The sequence below is a fragment of the Planococcus citri genome, chromosome 3 (genome assembly GCF_950023065.1).
Source record: "Planococcus citri chromosome 3, ihPlaCitr1.1, whole genome shotgun sequence".
Lineage (NCBI taxonomy): Eukaryota > Metazoa > Arthropoda > Insecta > Hemiptera > Pseudococcidae > Planococcus > Planococcus citri.
Window position 1 is genome coordinate 81,722,956 of NC_088679.1, and position 24,014 is coordinate 81,746,969.

General features: G+C 36.3%; 1 protein-coding gene across 5 annotated transcripts in view; it reads left to right on the forward strand.

Moving 5' to 3' along the window:
* The window catches only part of LOC135839796 (octopamine receptor beta-1R-like), a 342,285-nt gene that overhangs the window by 241,584 nt on the left and 76,687 nt on the right, over positions 1–24,014 (forward strand). For 4 of the 5 annotated variants that reach the window (XM_065356004.1, XM_065356003.1, XM_065356001.1 and 1 more), the window contains one exon: positions 18,031–18,081. The exons of the other annotated variant lie outside the window; for it this stretch is intronic. In XM_065356004.1, the coding sequence (XP_065212076.1) occupies positions 18,031–18,081 (51 nt within the window). The remainder of the gene's footprint in view (positions 1–18,030; positions 18,082–24,014) is intronic. 5 annotated transcript variants of the gene reach the window in all.

Genomic DNA, 24,014 nt, shown 5'->3' on the forward strand with positions numbered 1-24,014 from the left:
AGCAAAATACACTGACCTCTGTTAAGTCCAACGAGCAGATTCGAAACGGACGCGACACCGCCATCGCCATTCCGAATACTCGAGCGAGTTACGTTCGAGCTCGAGCTGCCGAGTTGGTCTTCGTGATACGCTATACTTACGTATAGTTTTCGAAAACACTTATTTTTATTTATTTCTTGATTTATAGAAATTCTTGCGAAAGTTTTTTCGAATTTTCGATAAAGTCTAAAACTTGGCATATACCGACATTTTTCTCGTACTATACCTACTTTTCCAACAACAACTCGCCGAGAATTTTTAAAAATATTGAATTATTCGAGCATCGCCGCCGTCGTATCGTCATTGGCTCGCGCCGCCTAGACTATATATATAGTGTATGGGTGAGGTATAAATATATAAGTCTGGGTATTTTATAGCGAATTGCGTTCGACTTTTTCAAACTATTTGTATTAGAATAGAAGAACGAACAGATACATGGAGCGCAAAATCTGAATATGGAAACTTTTATACGCGAGAGGTAACCGCGCCAAAAAAGTTTCATACCGACATCGACAGGTTGCCCTAATCTACGAATACACTCGTCAAATAGAATTTACGTTTTCATTTTCCTCGTTTTGTCCCACATACCAACAAATATACAGGGTGTACCTACTGTAACGAATGACCCTTCTTCAAAGGGTATTCCTAGGTAAGATAGGTGAAATGGCCCTGTTCCCAGATTTGTAAAATCATGATGGATTATTGTTGGGTACCTCCAACGAAAATTTTCGAGCGGAATTTCCGCCCCCCCCAACCCACCCTCCTTGGTCAGTATAGCCAAAAAACGCGTTTTTTGCGAGAAAAATTCTGTATCCATGAGTAGTGAGGGGAAAATTCTGGTACCACACGGAATGTGTAGGAGAACAGTGGACCTTTCAACATGATTTTTTTCAAACATTTTTATCGTAGTGGTTGGGGTAAAATTGACAAAATAAAACTTTGAACCGCCACAGCTCCGAATTGAAGGGTTGGGCACCAAAACTGTTTTCGCCAAAATGTGTCTTTTCACAAGTACGTTCTTCCTACTTCTCCATAAAATTGAAATTTTGTCTGCAAAAGGCTAATATTTGCGAAATCTGCTCGTGGCTCCAGAACTGCTGAAAAAGCATTCGAAACCGTTTCCAATCGATTCGGCGAGTCAAAATTTTAATTTTTTTCTCATTTTTGGCCAAAAAGTTGATCTTTAAAAATTCACTAAAAATCGAAAAATGTGCTACGGAATCTGATTTATTCGGTTCAAAAATGTTTCATATGTAAACATAACACGGCCTCTTCCAGTTAAGGCAGTTGTACTCGGAATGTACCTATTACATTACGATAGAAGCATGTAGATGAACATCTCTCTATACAATATAACAACGTAACGTACCGTTATACTGTAGACAAAACAAAACGACGTTGATTCGAAAAGAAGCAACCACGCGTGTTACAGTTGATTTCTCGCTGTATATGTGAAAAAATTGCAAAAGAAAGCGAAGGACAGGGCGCACAAATCTACGTTTCCACACGACAAAATAAGCATTTAGATGATCAATTCGCTTCACGCTTCACGTATCGTCAACACGGTAATGAACTCGTACAAAATACAAATGGTGCCCTAAAACTATACAAAGGCCATCACTATTCACTCGTATTACATACGAGTACATAAAACTACGTTACGTTGCTGTGCTTTGGTGCCTCTCTAAATTTGAAACAGTCAATTTCACTGCTTAGCAGTCACGACATTTTGCCTTTTTAAAGCAGTAGTTTTTTTTACTGCAAAACAGTGAAAAATTACTGAATTGGTCAGTAAAAAATCATTTTGACTGACCAATTCAGTAATTTTTCACTGTTTTGCAGTAAAAAAAACTACTGCTTTAAAAAGGCAAAATGTCGTGACTGCTAAGCAGTGAAATTTGACTGCTTTAAATTTAGAGAGATGGCTATTGTTTCGTTGCGATCGTTTAGCTATGAAATCGTAAAATTGAAAATTCTGTCGAGCAGGTCTTGTCTTATTACGAGTAAAGCGCTTTTTTTTTCTCATATCCGGTCAACATGCCTAAATTAACATGAAAAACACAATCTAAATCTTAATCTGAGTCTAAGTCTAAATACCCTTCTCCTGTCAGTACTCAAGGAATGTAACTGCTTCATAGTCAAGTGTCCCATTTAATTTTCCAGGATCGATTTTTCCTGATAATTCACACTCAAATAAGTGTTTGTCAGTCTGAACATTGCCGCATTCACACAGATCATCATCAGCCAACTGCCATCTATGAAGGTTGTACTTAGATCGTGTGACTCCGCTCCCCTCAACACCTGCATTCCATATGCCACATCTGTCTGTGCTAGGGGTATCTTTTAGTTCTTCAACTGTTTTCATGTAACTGTGTCTAGATCTGAGGCGGATTTCTGCCAGTTCTTCATATCCGTACACCATACATAGGATGCAGCAGATTTTTTAGCATCTTCGTCTTCTCTACCATGGATGCAACCTCACGTCTGACTGCTGGTGGGGCAATTTCACTCAACTCATATAGGTTATTCAATGGTCTTTGGTGTAAGCACCCTGTCACCAATCTACGTGCTTCGTTTAAGGATACATCAACTTAACTTGCATGTGCTGAACAACTCCAAACAGGGCAGGCATACTCCCCCAACTGAATAGCACAGTGCCAGTGCAGATGCTCTCATAACTTGGGACTTAGCTTCCCAACTGCTGCCTGCTACTTTGCGAATTATATTTGTCTGGCTGCAACTTTCATTTTAGTTGCCTCACAGAGTCTTTTGTAGGTCAAGGACCTATCTAGGGTTACACCCAGGTATTTGGGGTTATCTGCATGTTTCAGATCTGTTCCACCCCATTGAATATTCAATTGACGCTTTGCTTCACAATTTCTGAGATGATAAGAGCATGTCTCTATCTGTTGAATTCGGTTTGAGGTGGTTACCTTTATAGTAAGTGTCCAGTTCTTCTATAGCCTCGTTTAGTATGTCCTCCACCTCCACAAACATATCATATTGGGTAGTTAGTGCAAGATCATCTGCATACAGAAAGTGGTTGGTATCTGGTCCAATTGGTTGGTCATTGGTGTAAATGTTGAAAAGAATTGGTGACAAAACACTGCCCTGGGGCAATCCGTTGTTTTGCCGCCTCCAGGTGCTGTTTTTACCATTGAGTGTCACATAGAATCTTCTATCTTTCATCAACATAGTGACTATCTGTATAAATTTAAAATCCCTTGTAAGTTGGTACACCTTATACTGGAGTAGTCAGTGGCACACTGTGTCAAAAGCTGCTGCCCACCCGTGTAAAAAAAAACCAGGTGTATACCACAGTAGTTTACTAGGTGTATACTATGTTGAATACTATGTTGTATACAAGTCATCAATTGAAACACGTAAACCACTGGTATACCATGCAAATTACTACTGGTTTGGAAATGCAAGTCTAGCCCTTTGTATTGTTTTAAAAGGCTTGAAATGCACATTGTGTGCACAGAATAGCAAGAGTTGATGTTAAAATGCTACCTAAAAAATTTTTCAAAATGAAAAAATTTGTGCCCTGGGTGGGGATTGAACCTACGACCTCCCGAACTGCACTTAGTATTCCACTGCCCTAACCTCTGGGCTGCCATGTTCGATGATGGAACTGCTGTTATAAGCGTTTATTTGTTTAGGAAATTTGGACTTAGCCAAATTTTGGTGATGTGATGATTTTTTTTTTATTTTTTTCATTTTTTTTTTTGTAAAAATATTTTATTGGGTGACATTTTACACATGATACCAAATTGTACACTTTGTTTGCGGACGCTTATATGAGGATAGGTGATGTGAGATGTACATTTTTTCAGTGAAAATCAGGTGAAGGGATGGGAATGACATAAAATATAGTGTATCCTACTTGAATTTTTGAAAAAATATGATCTGAAAACCTGAAAAACACCTGAAAACCTTGATAAAAAAATAATTTATGAATAATATTTCATTTTATACATAACCAGTACACAAGAAATTTGTATTTTTCTGAATGGATAGCATTATTTAGTAATTTTAATGTTTTTTTTTATAAAGGTAGGCCAAATGTTTTGTTTTTGGGGCTTTTTATAACTTTAAAAAAATAAAATAAGTACCAAATTATATATAATGATGAAATTTAAAATGTTATGTGCTTAAAAAACTTCAAAGTTGATGAAAATAATAGGTACCTCAAAAAAATTATGAATAACCTACAACGTTTGGACATAAATAACTTATCCTTTAGCAAAGTAAACAATGATTATTTTGTATTTGGTATAACCACAATAGGTAGGTAGTAAAATTTACTACCTTACATTTACTAGTGGTATTACTACATGGTTTTATTTTTTAGGTAGTAAAACATTGTCATAAGATGGTAAACCACTGGTAAATTTTACTATCCTTCATTTACCATTGATGTACCATGTTGTTAAATTTACTAGATGGTAAACCAGTGGTAAACTTTCGCATTTACATTTTCAGGAAATTATATACCAGTAGTAAATTTTACCTTGTGCATTTACTAGTGGTATACCACAAGTTGATGGTATATTGACAGTAAACCAGTGATATACCACCTACTTTGTGGTAAACTTGTGGTATATATCTGGTTTTTTCTACACGGGCACTTGACAATAGATTCGCCGATTAAAAAAGCCAGTGAAAAAGCCGGCTCAAATATGACAGTATATTTGCCATTAAAAAAATACCAGGAAAAAATTGGCTGCTGTTTCAATACCTAATGCATTAAATCGCTGAATAAAAACCGGAAATCTACAAAAAATTTCTAGCCCAAGCGGGGATCAAACCCAGGACTCCCGCTTGACGATCCAATGCTCTAACCACGCAGCTATCATTGCTAGGTGAATATTTCTGTCTTCAAGCGGTATACATGTACCGCACTTCGTACTTTTATTCAATTTTTTAAAAAGAAGTTGTGAATACCCATTGCGCATGTGCACTATAATCGGTGAATAAAATACAGCTAATTTGTGAGAACCGGCAGTTCGGCAATGGAAAAATTCTGCCATTCGCTGGTCAAAAATGGCTGTTTTTATAAAAAGTAGCTTTTTCTAACCGGCGTTTTTTCTACGGCAAATTTACTGTCATTTTTGCGCGTCTATTAAATGGCAAATTTACAAAAATCAAGGGTCATTTCGGCTTAAACGGCAAATCTCTTGTCAAGTGGGTGTGAGGTCAACAAACACTACTCCAGTGACTTTCTTATTTTCAAAGCCATCTTCAATGTGCTGTGTTAAGTGTAATATCTGGTCGGTGCATGATTTTCCTGGTCTAAATCCAGACTGCTGTCTGATGAGCCCCTCATCTATACAGTCAGCCATGCGCTTTAAAATGACTCTTTCAAAAATCTTGTATAGATGACACAACAGGGTGATAGGCCTGTAATTCTTTGGGTCATTTGCATCCTTGCCTGGTTTCTGTAATGCAACAACATGTGCCTGTTGCCATAGTCTTGGCATTTTTGAAGTTTCTATACAGGCATTAAACACTTTTTGGATCCAATTTATTACCTTTAACGCTGTTGTGGTACCTTCACTTTATTGGGTGGCAACACTTGCTCTAACCGAACGCTATACTAGTAAACAATTGTGCAGATCGTCACCTTGACCTCGTTGTTCCAAAAATTGTGCCTTTGAAAGCACTATTGGATCTATTGAAGACTTTCTGCCCAAAATAACTACTTAATGATTGCTACAAAAATCTAAAATTCAAAATTCCAAAGTGCATTTTTATGTTAGTTTTTCGAAAGAAAAAAACAACACAACACTTCCGGAATAATTTTTCTATTTTCCTAGCGCTCACTATCGAATGCAAGCAACTAGAAAAGTACGTATTTATGGAATAGAGTAAGTATAGTGAAGCGCGCCATTCCTAAAATAAATACCTAATAAAAAAATTGCAAAAAATAAATAGTAAACTTCACAACGATAGGAAATCACACACATCCTTTCACGAGTCAAAAGGTTATCTTTATTCCATTAATGCTTCGCTCGAGCGGAAAAGCGCATCATTTCGAGTAGGTACCTATAGTAAAGTTGAATACATATAGGTAAAGGATGCCGCTGCCTTCGGCGGGACGGTGGCTGATGCTAGCTCGAGTTTACGCCAGCTACGGATCCACTTATCTAAAGTGTAATTGAAAAATATTCACCTCGAAAGTTTACCTCGCGATTGCAAAATGCGCGCGAACTTTCGCAAATAAAGTTAAGATTTACTCGCACTCGCACTCGCACTCGCTCGTGACACGACGAACAACTGCAAAAGCAGGGCAAAGACGAGACGCCAACGCCAGCGCCTGCTTCTTTCACCTACAAATAACAACGCTGACAGCGAGTATGGGGTCTGTTGAATACACCTCGAGTTACCGATTTGTAGACTCTTATTAGCCAAAAATAGTTGAATACAAACTTTTCCAAAAATTGTCAAACAAAAAGAATAAAGCGTGGGAGATTCTTCATTCCTTCGAGCAACCAAAAAAAGAAAACATTATTTTTTCTCCAATGAAGCCACCTACCAGTACGTAACTGCAGCCAATCAGCGAAGAATAAAATATGACTCCGAACTAACCATAGAAGGTTTTGTTCGCCAAATAGAATATATTCCTTCAACGCAGATAGATTAACTTGCTATCTGTTTGTTTATATGGTTACTTATGTTGTTTTTCCTAAACATGTTGAAGATATGATGTGAGTTGCAATTTGCATTCCATCTTGTTGAAAGCCAAAATCATAAAGACTATAACTCGATATTTTTCGTGTTTTTTTTGCTGTTTTTTTTTTTCATCCTCGGCTTTTTAGTAAGTATCTCTTTAGACATTGAATTTACCTCCAGCGCTATCGTCTGCTTGTTATTTTTCTTGTTACGAAAAAAGAAAAAAAGATGAAGATAAAAAGATGAGAAAAAAAGCGAAAATATTGCCATAATGTAATATTGAGATGGCGTTATAAAAAAGTTTTTACGATCAGTAAAACACTAAACAAGTATTTGTGTTTTTATCTGCACATTTGGTGTTATTGTTTTCGAAGCTAAGCGCCGAAAGAAAGAAAAAGTTGATTAAAAAAAAGTAAAAGAAAAAATAAAACAGAAGAAAAAACAAAAAAGCCAAAAAAAAACCTTATTAACGCATATAAAAACGAGCTCACGTCAAGAACGAACTAATATTAGAGCGTCAGTGTTGCTTTGTTATTCTATAGCGGAGAGAAGGGAAAGATGAACGGAAAAAAAGATAAAATTTTTAAAACGCGTTGAAGACTTTCTTTCAAATGAAAGCTTTCGGGCTGCGAATGTAAACCCGTGTCTGGGTCGTCAAGTTTTCACTTTTCAGAGGGGTTTTTAAAATTAAGAAGCCGCGACGAAAGCATCTCGAGAAATGAATTCGAGTTCGTGATAATACGATTAACAATTCGCACACAGTTACTCGCATCTAACGATTTTTTTTTTTTTGCTGAAATCTCGAGGTCTCAACTATCTTTTGATTTCACTTTTTTCTTCGATCAATTGCTTGGCCCAGATCTTGCTCAGCGCATTTTCGTGTGCAAATTACCTACATGTAATTGGTGCAGTATCGTCCTCACTTTGCGATGGACATTGATGATCTCAGCCAGAGCTAATTGGTCATAGAAAAAGAGTACGCAAAAATACAAACTGAATGCTTCCGATAGAATTTCAGAAGCGTAGGTGTTCAGTAGACGTATGTCGGTTGTCGGACACTGATGATAAAGCGTTGGCGTAGCAAGGATGCGTAGAATGCGAAGGATGCGAGAATACGAGGGGTGGAGTAGTTCTTTAAGCTCGGAGGATACGTTCCAACTACCGGTACATTGTACATAGCTAACTAGGTAGGTAGTAGGTACCCATGCATATTATAGTATTGTGTTTCGTAAATCGTGACGTGATTCCTTTTGGCTGTCAAGCGAAATGCTATCGCTGCAATAAATTCCGTTATGTGTCTTTTTCGTGCAATGTTCGACGTTTCTCTTTGCTGATGTTGCTTTACACTATTCTTTACCTATCCTTTCTCAACACATCAATACGTATGAAACCCCAAAGTTTGATTCACTCCATACAAGATAATTCTTTTTCCAGTCTTTCGAAAGATCATCATCATCATTGAACTTTGATCCGGTGGGCTGTTCAGACCGTCTGGGAAACTGTAGAAGAATTGCTAGCCGATGTATCATCAAGTTTTTTCTTCGGTCTTCCTCTAGTGTATTCTTTGAATTTTCGAGGGGACCGTTCATCAGGCATTCTGTCAAGGTGTTTTTGCCACTTCTTTCTGTAATCTTTCACTTGTCTAATGATTGGCTCTGCTCCTAGCTCCTTCAGGATGTCTTCGTTCCTTTTCCTATCTCATCTAGTATATCCTGCTGTGGCTCTCATAAATCTCCTTTCCGCTGCAGTTACTCTGCTTTTTATATCCTTTCTCATTGTCCATGTTTCACTTCCATACCACAGCATTGATCTTGCCAGCGTATTGTAGATTCTTATTCGAGTTTTGGCTCTGACTTTTCTTGGAGGTATGGCTCGGTTTATTGCTCTGCTTACTCTCAGGAATTTACTGATTTTAAGTTGTGCATCAACTTCTACTTCATATGATAGCTCACACCCGAGATATTTGAAGCTTTTAACTTGTTCCACTGGCAGACCATTTTCAACAATCTTGTCAATGGTCTTTTGGAGCTGTTTGTAGAACTCGTCACTTTCCTCCTCTTGCCTTCATCTGGAGCATATATGCCAATCACTGAAATATCTTGGTTCCCAAATTTCAAATTTATCTCGATTTGTCTTTCACTCCCTATTCTATATGCCTGGATGTTGTCTTTGAGTCTGTTCCAGGTATAAATCATAATCCCTGCTCTGGCACATTCAGCTTTTTCTACTCCAGCATATACTCGGGTGAATTATCCTTGTTCATCAGTGCCGCTGCCCTTTTTCTTGGTTTCCATGATACCAGCTATCTCGATGTTTCTCTGCATCAAGATGTATTCCAGCTCCTCTTCTTTTCCATTTATTCCTCACACATTCCAGATTGCAATCTTCAGCCTGTTTTGTGTCTTCCATAGCGTGGGCTTTTTTGCCTGCTGCCCAACAGGGTTCCCTGATTTTCCAGCTGGTTTCTTCTTATTTTTGTTTTCTCGAGAAGTTGTTTTTTTCGCTTCTATGGGTTTCTAGCCCAAGGAAGTATAGCTCGATGAGGGGGCTGCCCTTTGCGCCATCAAGCCGACTTTCCCAAAGATCGGGTTATGACGCCGAATTCTCGCTTTTGTACAGGATTCGTGTCTAGCACTAGCAGTATTTATGACTCTTGAGTATCGAGGTTCGCAAGCTTTGCTGCTCTTCCTGTTGCTGCTTCAGGGATATTTTCAGATTGTTTTCTCCTCTCCCGTACTTCCTGAGACGGCTTGATGTTGTAGCCCATTCAAGTTGCAGCTTTGACGCTGGGCACACACCAAGGTGTTAGGTTTGGTCTTAGCCTCATCCTCGGCTTTTATGACATTTTTTGAAAAACTGGAATAAATTCAAAAAATCACTAGAGGCTCCAGAACTGCTTGAAACTACCTCCATGCAGTCTACCTAGCATGTTGTAATTAGGGTTCAAAGTAAATTTTAGCATTCCTACTTCATTGGGGAAAATGTTGAGGAAATTGCAACTTTCAAAAATCTGTCAAACGCTCCAGAAATGCTCGAAACGTTTCGGACTAATTTTTAATCGATTTGGTGGGTCGGAAGTGAGGCATGTAGCAAATTTCAGATTTCTACGTTAATTTTGTGGAAATTTTGATTTTTCCTCAATTTTTGATCCAATTGTGATTTTTAAAAAATTTTTATCAAATTAATCAAAAATGCACTTTGGCTCCTGAAATTTTGGCTGGTGATATATTTTTGGATACTCTTTCGATCAAGCTGTTGCTGTGTCCAGTTGGGAAAATTTTGTACCTGTAGTGACCGGATCTGATTATTCATTAAATCTTTTAAACCTGCGTGAGCCATCATTATTTTGCTCGTGGTTTTCATTGTACCATTGGCTCGTTAACTGAATTATGAATATGGATTTTGGAAAATGATCTCATTGTGTGTATTGAAACATCGCAATAAATGTTGTGTCAGTCTCGGTACTATGAAATAATGAAACTTGAAAGTTTGGTTAAACCTCATCAAGCAGTCAATGTGACGTTAATAAGATGATAAATTTTTAAAGTGCAAACTGAAGTATTGAATACAAGTATTAGGTAACGCAAAGCAACACACCGTAATACGCGACTGAGCTGCGATAGAATAATATAAATTGAAAATGAAAACATTAAAAGTGCATACCTCTACCTATACAGCTTAACCGCTGCTTCTGTGCATTTGCAAAATCTATATCTATACGTACGTACGTATTTCTCACGTAGACGTAGGTACAATATGCATACAAACACACTGTTACACGATGTATGCTCGTATTTTGAACGAATATAGTGATTTGTGGTTGAGCGATACAAGAATAGCTCGAGTGTATAGAGACTACAGAAAGTAGAAAGGGTACGCCGAGGAGAAAGGTTGTTGAAGCAGATATGAGCAGGAGACGTACAAGACGAGATACGATACGAACAAGTACCTACTCGTATTCGTACTTTCGTAGTCGTAGTCGTATCTAAGCGAGGTAAAGTTTTTCCGGTAAATGTCGTTGAAAAGTAAAACATGTCACGTAATCAACAAAGGGGAATTACTTTTTGACCGCTTGCTCCGCAAATACGAAATGAAAATCCCTTTCCTGCAAATTTGGAAATGTAAGGCAGACGTAATAAACGATGATTAATTCGTTGATACTAATGATGATGACGCTTTGCGCAAAAACCCAACCCCGCCTCGGCCTCGGCCTCTGCATCGCAATTTCATGCTCAAAGCAGCGCAACATTCAGCGCCGCGCCGCTGAGCGGTGCTTTGAAAATGTCACGCAGTAATCGGCAGATTCTCCTTTACATTTCCTTCCTTCGTGATAAATGTTGAAATACGAATACGTTACGCCCATCGTGTTTCCGAATAATTTCCTATTTTAGCTTGTCATTGTTTAAATGCAGATTCGCTTCTTTTTATTCGACTGCGAAACCGCAGTCGCAGTCGCAGTCGTAGCGTATGACGCGCTACCTACTCGTATCTCAATTCTCAACCTACAATACGTAGGTAGGTTCTTTTTCTCGAATTTTTGAGGTGGTGCAAAATCAAGGGGGGAGTCAGCGAGCACTCAATTCCTACGTAAAATATTGTAACATTGGCTTTGCAAACGTCTCTACGGTCATCGCAGTGAATGTTCGAAAGGAGCGAGGCAATATATTTTAATTTCAAACAACATCGCTCGAGTTTTGTTCACCCCTTGATAAACTTAAGTGCTTATCTAAGTAATGGTACCTACTCGTTTTAGTGGAAAACCAAATTCAAAACAAAAACGTTAGTGCTTGGATTGTACGTATAGGTGAAGAAGGAAGGTGAATGCGACGCGACAAGACGTACTCGTACGTATAGGTAACTAACTATCTCGTGTGTAGTTGGTTAGTTAGTTAGGTTAGGTTGCAGGCACTGGGTGCCTAGGAAAAGCGATTAAGACTGTTTAGTTCGGAAGGATTAGCCGGCGTTAATGTAATTCAAGATGTTAGGGTTACGCTATACGTAGCTATGTTAATTTGTTTTTGTCGTATTTTCATAATTCGATACGGTTATGACGATGTAGTCTCATATCTAACCTATCTCAACTAAATTTTCAACGTTTAAACTTCCCTTTCATGACTAGAGGTATCGCTCACGTGCTAGGTAGCCTATAGGCCTACCTTCTCGTAATATTATAACGTTCGAAATTTTTAGAAGATATCGAGTCGCATGATTGATCCTTTCTACGAGTAAGTAGTGTAATTTGTGTTCTTGGTACTCCTGACCTGAACATTTCACCAGCAATCTTGTTTAATCATCAAATGAATGACGAAACGTTCTAAAGGTTCAAAATTTTTGAAGACTTTTCAGGAGGAAATGATCGAATCTGATCAGGGGTATAGTCGGATGGATGCCCTCCCCCCTCCCACGGGTCTGTTGTGATCTAATCAGAGAGGTTTATGCAGGTCAGATCTACTCAAACATAAGGTAAACTACCAGTTATGGACCGGGGTACCAATTACGGATCTTTTTTTTGCGAAGGCCTAGCTAGTTCGAAACTTGTCTTTGTTAAATTTGTACAAGGGTTTTCAATCAATTCAATTGCATTGATCCAAAGAGTAGGTATATTCGACAAACATTTGGTTTCTATGAGTGAAGCTAAGTACCAAGACCAAGAACTACTTTTTTGCAGATTTTAGGTTTATGTTAGGTGCTTTTTGGTAGAATGACAATGTTCAAACATGAAATCGCTGTAATGTTTTCAAAATTGATGATTATAAGCCAAGTGTTATGTATTTATGTTGCATACCACATATGTGTCATTCCGCAGGTAATGGGCCCATTTGGTCAATATTGAGTTATTGGTGAGGGGGGGGGGGGGGGTGAAGTAGACCTCCGGAGCAATCATATGAGCTGGATAGAAGCCCAAAAAGTGCAACAAAAAAAACACCAAAAAGATCCATAAATAAAAATCTGAAAAGCTCAACTTTTGAAAAAATCACCTGCAAAGTTTTTTTTCTGAAAAAAGCTGAAATTTTGTGTAATCCCAAAACTTCATACCTAAAATTGAAGATTATTGTTTCTAATGTAAAGTATTACTACCCACCTGCAATAGTGATTTTTTTCACTCAATCTTTTTATGTTTATGAACATTTTAAGCCTGAAAAACAATGATTTAATGAATTAAAACTTTGCATAAAAATTCATTACCCTGTTCAAAAGCAGAAAAAAAAATGATTAAATTACATTTTCTGTCAAAATTCAACTTGCAAAAATTAAAATCGTAAAAAAATTTTTTTTTAAATTTCTTCCCTTCCCGAGGTGGGATTTGAACCCACACCTCCGCTTCAGTAATCCATTACTAATGCCACACAGCTACCGCTGCAGCTAGCAAAATCGTGTTTTTGAGTGGTACGCATGTTGTCATTGGCAACTGGGTGCAGTAGAATTTGGAGGGTATTTTTTCGGAAGCGAATTTACCACAAAAAAAAAACAAAATCAACCAAATGGGCCCTTCTTAGAAAAACTTTAGTTCCGTTTTTCTCCGATTGGGGAGCACCTGCGGCCTTGATACTTTAACACGTGATAGTCGGATGTGTTCTACATTGAAATCCATCAAAACCTCAATTTTCGATTTTTTTAAATTTTTCACCAAAAACACGGCTATCTCAATAAATAGAAAAGACCAAATGAGCCCATTACCAGGGGTGCTAACCGTAACCGCAAAAAACCGAAAACCCAAACCCAAACCCAAATAAGATCCATAATTTTAGCCATTTTCAAACCCAAACTGAAAACAAAAACCGAAATTTCATAGGTTTTTTAAAAACCGTAAAAAACCAGAACGAAAATAATGAAGCAGCGTGAGTGAAACCAAAACCTAAACCGATATAATTTATTTCGGTTTTTTTTCGGTTTTCAGTTTGGGTTTTTTAAGGTTTTTTAAGGTTTTTTGTTGGGTTTTTTTCGGTTTTTTAAATTTTTTTGGGGAGATTTTTTCTAATTTTTGACTTTTGAGACTCGAAAGTCGAAATCCAGGGAAATTGATAAATATAATGAACTGAACCTAACAAATTCGGTCCTTGGTTGTTGCTGTTTGGGTTGCGAAGAAATTTTTTTAAAAAATATGTAAAACCCAAAAAAACCGAAAACCGAAACCAAAACTGGAATTTTTGTGAGTAAAACCGAAACCCAAACTGAAACCGAAATTTTGAATTTCAAAACCAAAACCGAAATCAAAACCGAAAAATGTCAACAAAAAAATTGGAGTGAAACCGTAACCTTAATTAAAATAATTAAGGTTAGCACCCCTGCCCATTACCTATGGAATGACACCTATATTTTCATGTTCTGGTGAATAAACATTCAAATTGTGAAATTCAGTTTTGGTCTGTAATTGGTTTGATCCGTAATTGGTAGATAATTTTTTTTTTCAATGAATTTGTCAATTTCAAGAGGGTTGTCAGGTTACCAATTACAGACTGGTCCACAATTGGTAGTTTTTCAACTTCAATATTTGTGAACTTTGATGATGAAAATTTTCTAATGTGGTTCTCAGGGTACTATTACTGGTCTCAGAGTGAAAAAAAATTAAACGCTTCTGTCCATATTTGCATGATCCGTAATTGGTACTGTAAGGTGGTGTTATGGCCTCACTGGCTTGGCAGTGCATTATGTAATGGTTCTTATGCGTAATTGGTACTGTAAGGTGGCGTTATGGCCTCACTGGCTTGGCAGTGCATTATGTAATGGTTCTCAAGTGGGTGAGATCCTATAGGACTTGGTAATTCTGTCCTTTAGGTCTTGACAACTTAGGGATCATTTGATTTATTAAGGTAAGATGTAGGTACTTGCAAATTTGAAGATATTATTGAGACTCAGCGGGGGTCTGCGCTAATGTTATTAACAGCGGGGGGGGGGTTCGCATCATAACATTATTATATTTCTATATTTCCCCCACTTTTTGGTAAAAGTAGCGCTAGCCTATCAGCTTTTGAGATCGATTCCACAACTTTTAGGTATAACTTTAGCTAGGTTCAATCTCGAAATCACATCACTTCTTGTTCGTCCATTGTGGTAGATATGTGCGTGTATTTTTCCATCCTATTCTCATGTTTGCCCTCAACATGGCTTGGTAAATTCAAACGTACACGTGATTAGGTGGTTGAGCATAGTGTCTCTGTTCTAATTACGTACCTATATATATACAGGCTTGCTACAGCTTATACAGGCCCATTTCTGGAAGTGACATCGACTATCCGAGACCCGACGCGACGTTCCGAGGCCCGTTAGCGGGTCTCGGAACGTTTTCGTATTAAAAACTATATTTTCATGATGTACACACTTCAGGGATGCTATAGACAAATTTTTGTCTGGGACTCACAAAGTAGGTATCATACCTACAGTATATACAGCTTACCTTACTTCACCCCACACAGAAACTTCATACTCGCGTCATTCCTATATAAATCACTCCTTGGAGATCGCACCAACGGCTCTAGACCAGGCTTGATAGCCGCTAGCAAGGCGCATGCGCGAACGAATTTACCAGGCACTCTTTAAAATTTTTCCAAGTGTCAAAGACGCGGGCCTCGGATCGTCAGTACGATGTACCGGGTCTCGGATAGTAAGCAAGTTCCATATATATATATATGGTGAAATTATACATTTGAGAAAACCTTATATTTAAGAGACTAATGTGATTTGACTATATTGATTACATTGGAGAAACGAACATGTGTCTAATTATTTCACAAAAGTGAGCCTAATTTATACATTGGTTGGTTTATTATGTTGATGTATCATACGATAGTTCCTTCTTGATATTACGAGTATCTGTATAAGGAGACTTGTAATCTTTCGCTCGCTAAGGAATATTTCGCATCCTCCCATTATATCTCAATAGTGCCTGAATACTGTCTAACAGTAGGTACTACTTCTTCAAAAACTGCCTTTTTTAGGACCTTATTTCAAATAGGAATTAGGGAAATGAAAATTATTTTTTTTCAAAACTGAACACCTTAAAGTAAAAGAGGAAGCTTCAAGGATTATTTTTTTTTTTAAACATCAAAATTGAGTCATGAATGATGTCTTGGCGATTAATTGTAAAAAAGTGGTCCATAACTGGTAGTTTACCTTAATCAATTTTTTGATCTAATCAGATCCAATCTTTAAGTTGATGCCTGCATTGTATTTGTACTCAAAGCTGGATTTGTGCGTCTACAAACGTGTCTTATTGTTGACCATGGTTGAAAATTGAATAATATAAAAAAAAAACATTTGTAAATATCGAGATGTGCAACTTTACGTAAAACTTGAGACTATTTTACATCGGGGCTACCTAAACTTCCTGTTTTAGTACAGCGATCAATACCCACCTAGTTATTGATGCGATACCTATACTTTTTAAAGGTTTATAATTAAATTCTGTTTTCAAGTTTTATCGAACCGTTGCCGATGTTATTAACGAGTTTTCAAATTAGGTACCAAGTTTAACGAATCATTTGATCTTCGGCGAGTAAAAAATTATATAAAATTCGACCCCAAACGTCGGAAACTTTTTTCTTGCCGTCATTTCTCTCCTTTTGCTGTTGGCAGCACCGCACGAAGCTCCAATTAAATCTTTACGTTGTGAAGATGAATTTTCGTAGGTATTACGGTTACCTATGGTACGCTGCCATTTGTGAAAATACTCGAGTGGAATGCGATAAATGCGGATATTTCATTATCTGGATTAGAACTCGGCCGTTGAATAATCCGATTATTATCGTCGTTTAAAAAGCTAAGCTATATCGGTAGAGTGCCTTTTCCTATCTATACGTAGGTAGGTAGTAGGTACCAAAGATATGTACCTACGTATCGCTAATTTTAGTTGGATAATTCGGTGAAAAGTCGTATACCGCACTATCCTGCCAGCGCATCGTGCGTAATACGATCTGCTGGAAAGAGTATAGAGTAACCAACTGTGCTCGTGCTCAGTTCTATTACCTACTTCCAAGTTTAAACATCGATTGTATCATTGTGTGCGAAATTAGCTGCAAATGCGAAGTCGCGACATTTTTACTAAACAGAATGTGCGATGTGACTTGGGGGATTGGGAACATGTATTACCGATAGGTTCATCTTCATAATCAAATGTCAGGTCTTCAAAATTATTATTCCTTTTTGAAGACGTATTCTCTACAGCATGTTGAATTTTAAACGTTTGAAACTCACTAGCTCTAATGATGACGAAGCAAGTTTATATCTTTTAAAAAGAATCACTAACTATAAGTACCTATAGGAAGGCCCACACAATTCTAAATACATAGATCAGATGATGCAGGTATCTCAGCAGATCTGATTTATGCTTATAAATTTATTTCAATACTGTTGTACGTTTTTGTATGTAACTACATACGTATATTTTACGTATATGTATATTTGATGAACTAATATGCTAAATTGCTCATATATATTTAATATAATTACGTAGTATGGACCTATTTATCGGATTAAGACGTGTCGATGTTTATTTATTTAAATATAGGTACCTATCTGTTATATGTATCTATCGCGTATAGTACTGGGCTCATATGTACATATTTATGTACGAGTACTTAGGTACTTATGTATATTTTAATTTCAACTCCATTGTTTTTTGGTAAAATATGGTATAAGCTAATTATTTTAACATTAAAAACTAACACGTACCTATAATTATTCTTACATTGTAAAATAGGAAGAGGACATTGGTATAATAACATATGCAATCGGATTCTAACTCGTAACAAAATTATCCTTCTTACCATTTTTCCTGTACTATCTTCATTTCTTTACTCGCCTTTGGCCCGAAAGGTTCTTCAACTTATATACTGTCAACTTTTTTTCATGTACATACTCGTACTATGTTTGGCGGAAAATTTGCTTATTACGATTTTCGATGAATTTCAAGTACATAGAAACCGCGATATGTACATACGCTGCATTTATTTTACTCGTTGCGAAGATAATGTAGTGTCGTCGCCTAATAACCCATGTGTATTTATACGCGGTTACACGTCTATTATAAATATGCTATATTGTACACACCTGACCTACGCTCGAGCGAATAAAAATTTCACAAATTTCGTATTTTACGACTTTGGAACGAGAGAAAGAGGCGGACGTAGAAGAGAGTGTGAGAGAGAGAGCGAGATAGAAAGCGAAAGTACTAAAATAAAAAAATTACCGACGTTGGTTTTTGTGAAAATAATCCGCAGCAGGTGCGAAATACTGACTGGTGGCTCGGTAGCGGTTACGCTTTTGGAAATTAATTCGCCTAGAAGTAAATAATATTTCCCTTGTTAATTTACTTTGCAGGTATAAATCATGGGCGTCCCAAGAGAACCTTGGATCCAGCATATCACCCAGGTATTTAATTTGAATGCTATCAACAATAACTTTTAATGAACAGTTAATCGATTTTGCCTTTAACTATGTTGTATATTTTTTCTCACCTTAATGTTGGTATCTAACTATAGGTACTTATTCGTACAATTTCTATTTTATTTATTATTTTATTTATTTTTTTTGTATTCGCTCGATCGAACGCTCTCTCACTCAATTCGCTCGCTCATTCACTCACTTTATCATACTCACTCACACTGACTCATTCTCTCACTCACTGTCTCTCTTTTAATTACTCGCCTATACTTACCTATTCACTTGGTTTATTCTCTATTATACTTTCCATTTTGGGTTCTCTCTCTTTAATGTGCATTTTCGTGGACAATAATACTACTAAACGGTTGGTTTTGTTTTTCTTTATGCTTGTTTTGTGTGTGTGTGTGTGTGTGTGTGGGGCGGTGATGGTTTCAAGAAATGTGTGGCATTTTCAATTGACAAATCGATTAATCGATTAGATACTTATTAATAGAGGCTATAAACGAGTTATAGACCTATACGTATAATGCGTTCCTACCATTTCATATACCGTATCACTTTTATTATAGTATCTATTCTATAATAATCGTACTGAAAAAAAAAAAAGTTACAACGATAACACAATGCTGTTAAATATCTATTGGCTTTTTTTTTGTTGGTTTTTGTTTGATTATTAGCCTATAACGTATACTCGTACAGACTTGTATATAGTGGAAACTACGCGTACACATGACACACGTAGCCCTGTATAGTACATTTATATTAAAAACCACTTGTAACGGGTAGGCTACCGGCTACTAAAGCCGAATATGTAGATAATTTTAATATGGAAATGGTTTTCTAAAATTAATACCTATCTATACGCTATTACGCTATACAAATTCGTGTATTATAAATAATCCTTAACAATACCTGTGTAATACGTATACGTAATAATAGCTTACTTTTGTACGTACAAATTCCAGCCTACCAAATACCTACCTTCGTAGGTAGGCGCTAGGCGCTTATTTTGTACATTTTGCTATCTTATTGTGCCTTTGCATTGGTGGGTTATAAACTCAATATTGCACCCTGCGTATATTTACTTACTATATGGTATGCTAGTTGTTGGCCGAATCACAATCTACATGTCAAGTCAACTTCTGCCCAAATGCACTCTTTGAAACTAACACTTTTTGTTGTATTACCTACCTACCTACCTACAAATACGAGGAATGAACCCATTTTTTCCTACCATAGTGTTAACTTTAAAGAGTCTCAATTTTTCACCTTTTTTTTTCCACTCGGACCATGAATTTTTGTGCACTGTATATTTAATACTCGGTATAGGTAATAGAAATGAATTGAAGTCTATCTTTATTTTCCAGTCATATTCCAGCTTCATTAAAGGAAAAAGTTAGCTATAGGTACCTACTCTGGAGGTCAATGAATCAATTATAGGGCGTTCTTTTAGCAAGTGCTCCATGCCGTTCTACATATGTATTTACCTTTTCTCTTAAATTCAGAAAAAGTTCACGTCTAGATCCCTTTAATATGGCTCGAAGTAAAATCTTCCAATTTTATTGAGCTGTAATGGGTTCAAAAAAAATTATGTTCCTAAAAATTTACCAAATATTGTAGGACCCTATATTTCGATTTCATTGGTAATAAAAAAATTTAAAAAGCTTTGATGAATTGGCAAAAAAAATTGGTCTTTATTGAAAATAAAGAAAATATCAGTTGAGGGCCAATTTGGTCCTCCAGTCGGGTGGATGATCTCATATCAAACTTTCAAAGGTGTTTTTTTCTAGTAAACACCTTGCCAAAACGGCGATTTTGATGTCAAACTCTTATTCAGGTTATCTAATTCACAACGTTCTATAAGAGCTCTGGAAATAGAATCTGATTAAATTAGAACTAAAAATGGGGCATTGGAGCTATTTTTTGTACACAATTGTAGTGACAGGTTATGCAACATACATTATAAAATTGACCCAGTTGAAAAATATATGTCATCATGACAAAGTCTACCTCAATTTTCACCAAAATATTCTCTTATGTTATTATACATAAGAACTCATATATCCTCTTATAAGAACTCATACATCTTCTTATATGTTATTATACAAATAAGACCTCATAATATATCCTCTTGTATGTTATTTTACATAAGACGTTGTTTTTAGGTACTAGTGACCAAACTTTAATTTAGTATGTAAGTCCATGCAAACTCACTAACAGTAGGTTCTCTTTCAAGTTCTTATAAGAAGGTGAGTCCCTCAGTGGCGTAGTAGGTAGAGCCGCGGACCTCCGTTCACGAGGTACCTGGTTCAAACCCAGCTACAGAGGCAAGTTTGTGCGTGTAATTAAAAAATCTTTCGTGCAATTATCAACAATACACGCCAAGTACCGTGGGACTACCAGTTTAGCCGAGCTAACAGATAATGCACGCCATCTGTTAGCAGAATCAAAAAGCTGAAACTGGTTCGAGCGTCTATAGAGGTCAACACTGAGGAGCTCAGGGTCTCTAAACTACCCGGCTAGCTTCAAGGTGCTTGTGTAGATGTCACTAGAAAGCAACGGGAAACTACTAGTGGAAGCTCGAAACAACGTCGATTCCCTAGAATAATCGCAGTGGCAATAGGCATATGCCTCACCCTGTTAGGGTACCACAAAAATGTGATTTCCAATGTCCTGTAAAGGATAAGGAACCACGACGATGATAAGAAGGTAAGTACTCCTATAGAACTTGGAAGAGAACTGAATACTGTTAGTGAGTTTACATGGGCTTATATACTAAATTAAAGTTTGGTTACTAGTACCTAAAAACAACGTCTTATGTAAAATAACATACACGAGGATATATGAGGTCTTATGTATAATAACATACAGTACACTCTCAATAACTTGAAATCCAAGGGGAATGGTGATTCATTTGGCTTAGGTATAGAGGTTTTTGAGGTAATCAGTTTCGAGTTATGCAGGTAAGATTTTGAGAGCGTTCGAGTTATACGTAGAGGTCTTACGAAATGAATGACTTAAGAGATATGTAAGTGCATAATAGAAAGAAGTATGAATTGAAATATTCGAGTTATAGAGGTAAATGCCAGACAACGTATGACTTATAGAGAGGCTTCCTCGCTATTTTTGGCAAAAGTTTAGCTTTGAGTCACAACTGAGATGTGTAAGTACATAAAAGATAGAAGTATGAATTGAAATATTTGAGTTATAGAGGTAAACACCCAACAATGTACGACTTATAGAGGCTTTTTCGCCATTTTTGGCAAAATTTAGCTTTGAGTTACAACTGGTTTGTGTAGTCAATTTCAACTTATCCGAGTAAAGTTAACATTGAGTGTTACGGAGATTTCAAGGGGAATGGAAGTTGGTTCGGCTAATAGAGGTTTTCAAGTTAAAGAGTTTCGAGTTATTGAGAGCTTACGGTATAAGAAGATGTATGAGTTCTTATAAGAGGATATATGAGTTCTTATGTATAATAACATACAACAGGATATATCGCACCTCGGGAGTAATGAGGTGACATCTCAAAAAAAATTGATCTTGATGTTTTTGCATTTTTGGGGCTTGTATGACCCCCCCCCCCTCAACCAAAAATAACTCTTTGAGTTGGGTACATTATCTAGATCATGTAAAAAACTCGAATGGCCTAACTCAAAATCCCAACAACATTGCAAGTTGTTTGGAGTTATAAGGTGACATCTCAAAAAACTCCACCTTTTTTTTAGCAAATTTCATACATACAAAGTGTTAACAAACAGTTTTGATTGTTTTGAATGTTTGTCAGTTAGAAATAGTCACAAGGAGTGCATTTTTTATTGGTTTGTACCAAATGGAAAAAAATTTTTAAATTGATCACTTTTCAGAAAAATGAATTTGCACATACATTATAATGAAATTTTAGTTTTTTGAGAAAAACTCAAAAACTAAGCACTCTAGAAAAAACTAACGACATTAAGTCGATTGGAAATTTAATTCTCCACAACTTTGGTAACATGAAATTTTTTTTGGACGCTTCCTTTCGCCTCCACATCAACTTTAATGAAAGGTTCTAACTCAAAATATTTTCCAAACATTGAAATATTTCCTCTTTAAGATTTTATTTTTCAAAGTGTTCTTATGCTAAATGAAGGTAGGATACCAGATCTTTAAAATGAGGTGCTATTCATTCCTCACAATTAATTATAAGTTGATAAAAATAATGAATCAAGTTTTTTAAAAAAAAGAAAATCACTCTCCTGTAAAATTTCACTTTTTTGAGATGTCACCTTATTACTCCCGAGGTGCGGTATGAGTTCTTATGTAATAATAACACATAAGAGAATATTTTGGTGAAAATTGAGGTAGACTTTGTCATGATGGCATATATTTTTTAACTGGGTCATTTTTATAATGTAGGTTGCATAATCTGTCACTACATCGATGTAGGTACATGTACGTAAAAAAAAAAGTAGACAGATTTTGATCCAATTTTAGAAAGACTTCCATTTTGAATTGAAAGTTACCCACGAAAAATTTTAGCTCCAGAAATGCTCCAGAAGGGAAGATATGAGCCTTCAAAGAGGAGACATTTTCGAAAAAATCTTTTTTTTTCTCGCTCCAGCTCCTACCCAACTTATTTTGGGAAAAATGGCTCAGTTCCAAATGAAAATTTATGTACTTGAGAGATTCTGCGTCGATTCATGTTGTTACCGTCAAAATCGAATCGCTTTTTTTCGAATAAATCTGTTTTTTGACAGATTTTTTCTTGGCTAATACCTATTTTGCATTAATCAATGCCAAAATATTGAAAGATGTCATTCCTGAAACTGAGGAAATATTTTGTAATACAATGGTGCCAATTTTTCAATCATTTTGGCAAATTTAAAAAAATCGAAAAAATAACCAAAATCGTATGATTTTTTTCAATTTTTTTAAAAGTTTTCAATAATGACCAAAAAATTGGCACCGCTGTGTTCCAAATAATTTTAGAGTTTCAGAAATGACATCTTTAAATATTTCAGCATAATTAATGCGAAATATTTGCAAAGGAACAAATTTTCAAAACACGAATTTATCCAAAATCAAAAAACAAGCAAATTGCAAATTTTAAACCGCTTGCTCGATTGAATCCAAAAAGTGTAAATAAGTATGTACTTTGATTTTGATGGCAATTGTCCAAGTCGATGCAGAATCCTGGAACTGGGCCATTTTTCTCAAAACAAGTTTGATAGGAGCCAAAGCGAAAAAATCAAGTTTTTTTGAGAATCCCTATTTTTTCTCTAAGGGCACTTTGGAAACTGAAATTTTTTCCGAGTCATACGTGAATTTTAGGCTAATTGGTCACCCGAAAAGTGAGTCACAAGTTCCCAAAATGGCACAATTTTATTTTTTAATAAAAATCATAAAATAAAACAAAAAATACGATTTTGGTGCAAATTCAGGATTGTAGTGCACAACAGCAATTTCAATAAAAATTGGCCACTCGTGGAAAAAAATGTCCAAAAATTTTCATAGGTAAATGACTCTTGATAGTGAGTACCTAGTACCTACCTAAGGTCTCTAACATTTTTGCTTTGAAAATTTTCGGATTGAAAACTGCCAAACATGAAAATTTCCAAGAGAGATAGGAAAATATGACGCAGGCGTATTAAATTTCAGCTTTCTATCTCGATTCGATCTACTCGTATTACAGTTTTGATTTTTTATTCGATCACGATCCGGAACATTTCAGCTGAGAAATTAACGATTGGGAAAATACTTGCCTAATCGTAGGGCTAGGAAGCTAGATTCGAGAAAAGTATTTCTGATAAACGTACAAACAATACAATACGTCGTGAAAAATATTCGTTTATCACTACTCGTATCTCAACTTTAGTCGATATTTGTATTTTCGTATAAAGAGAAGAAAAAAAGTAGGTACCTATACACGTGAAACGATGATG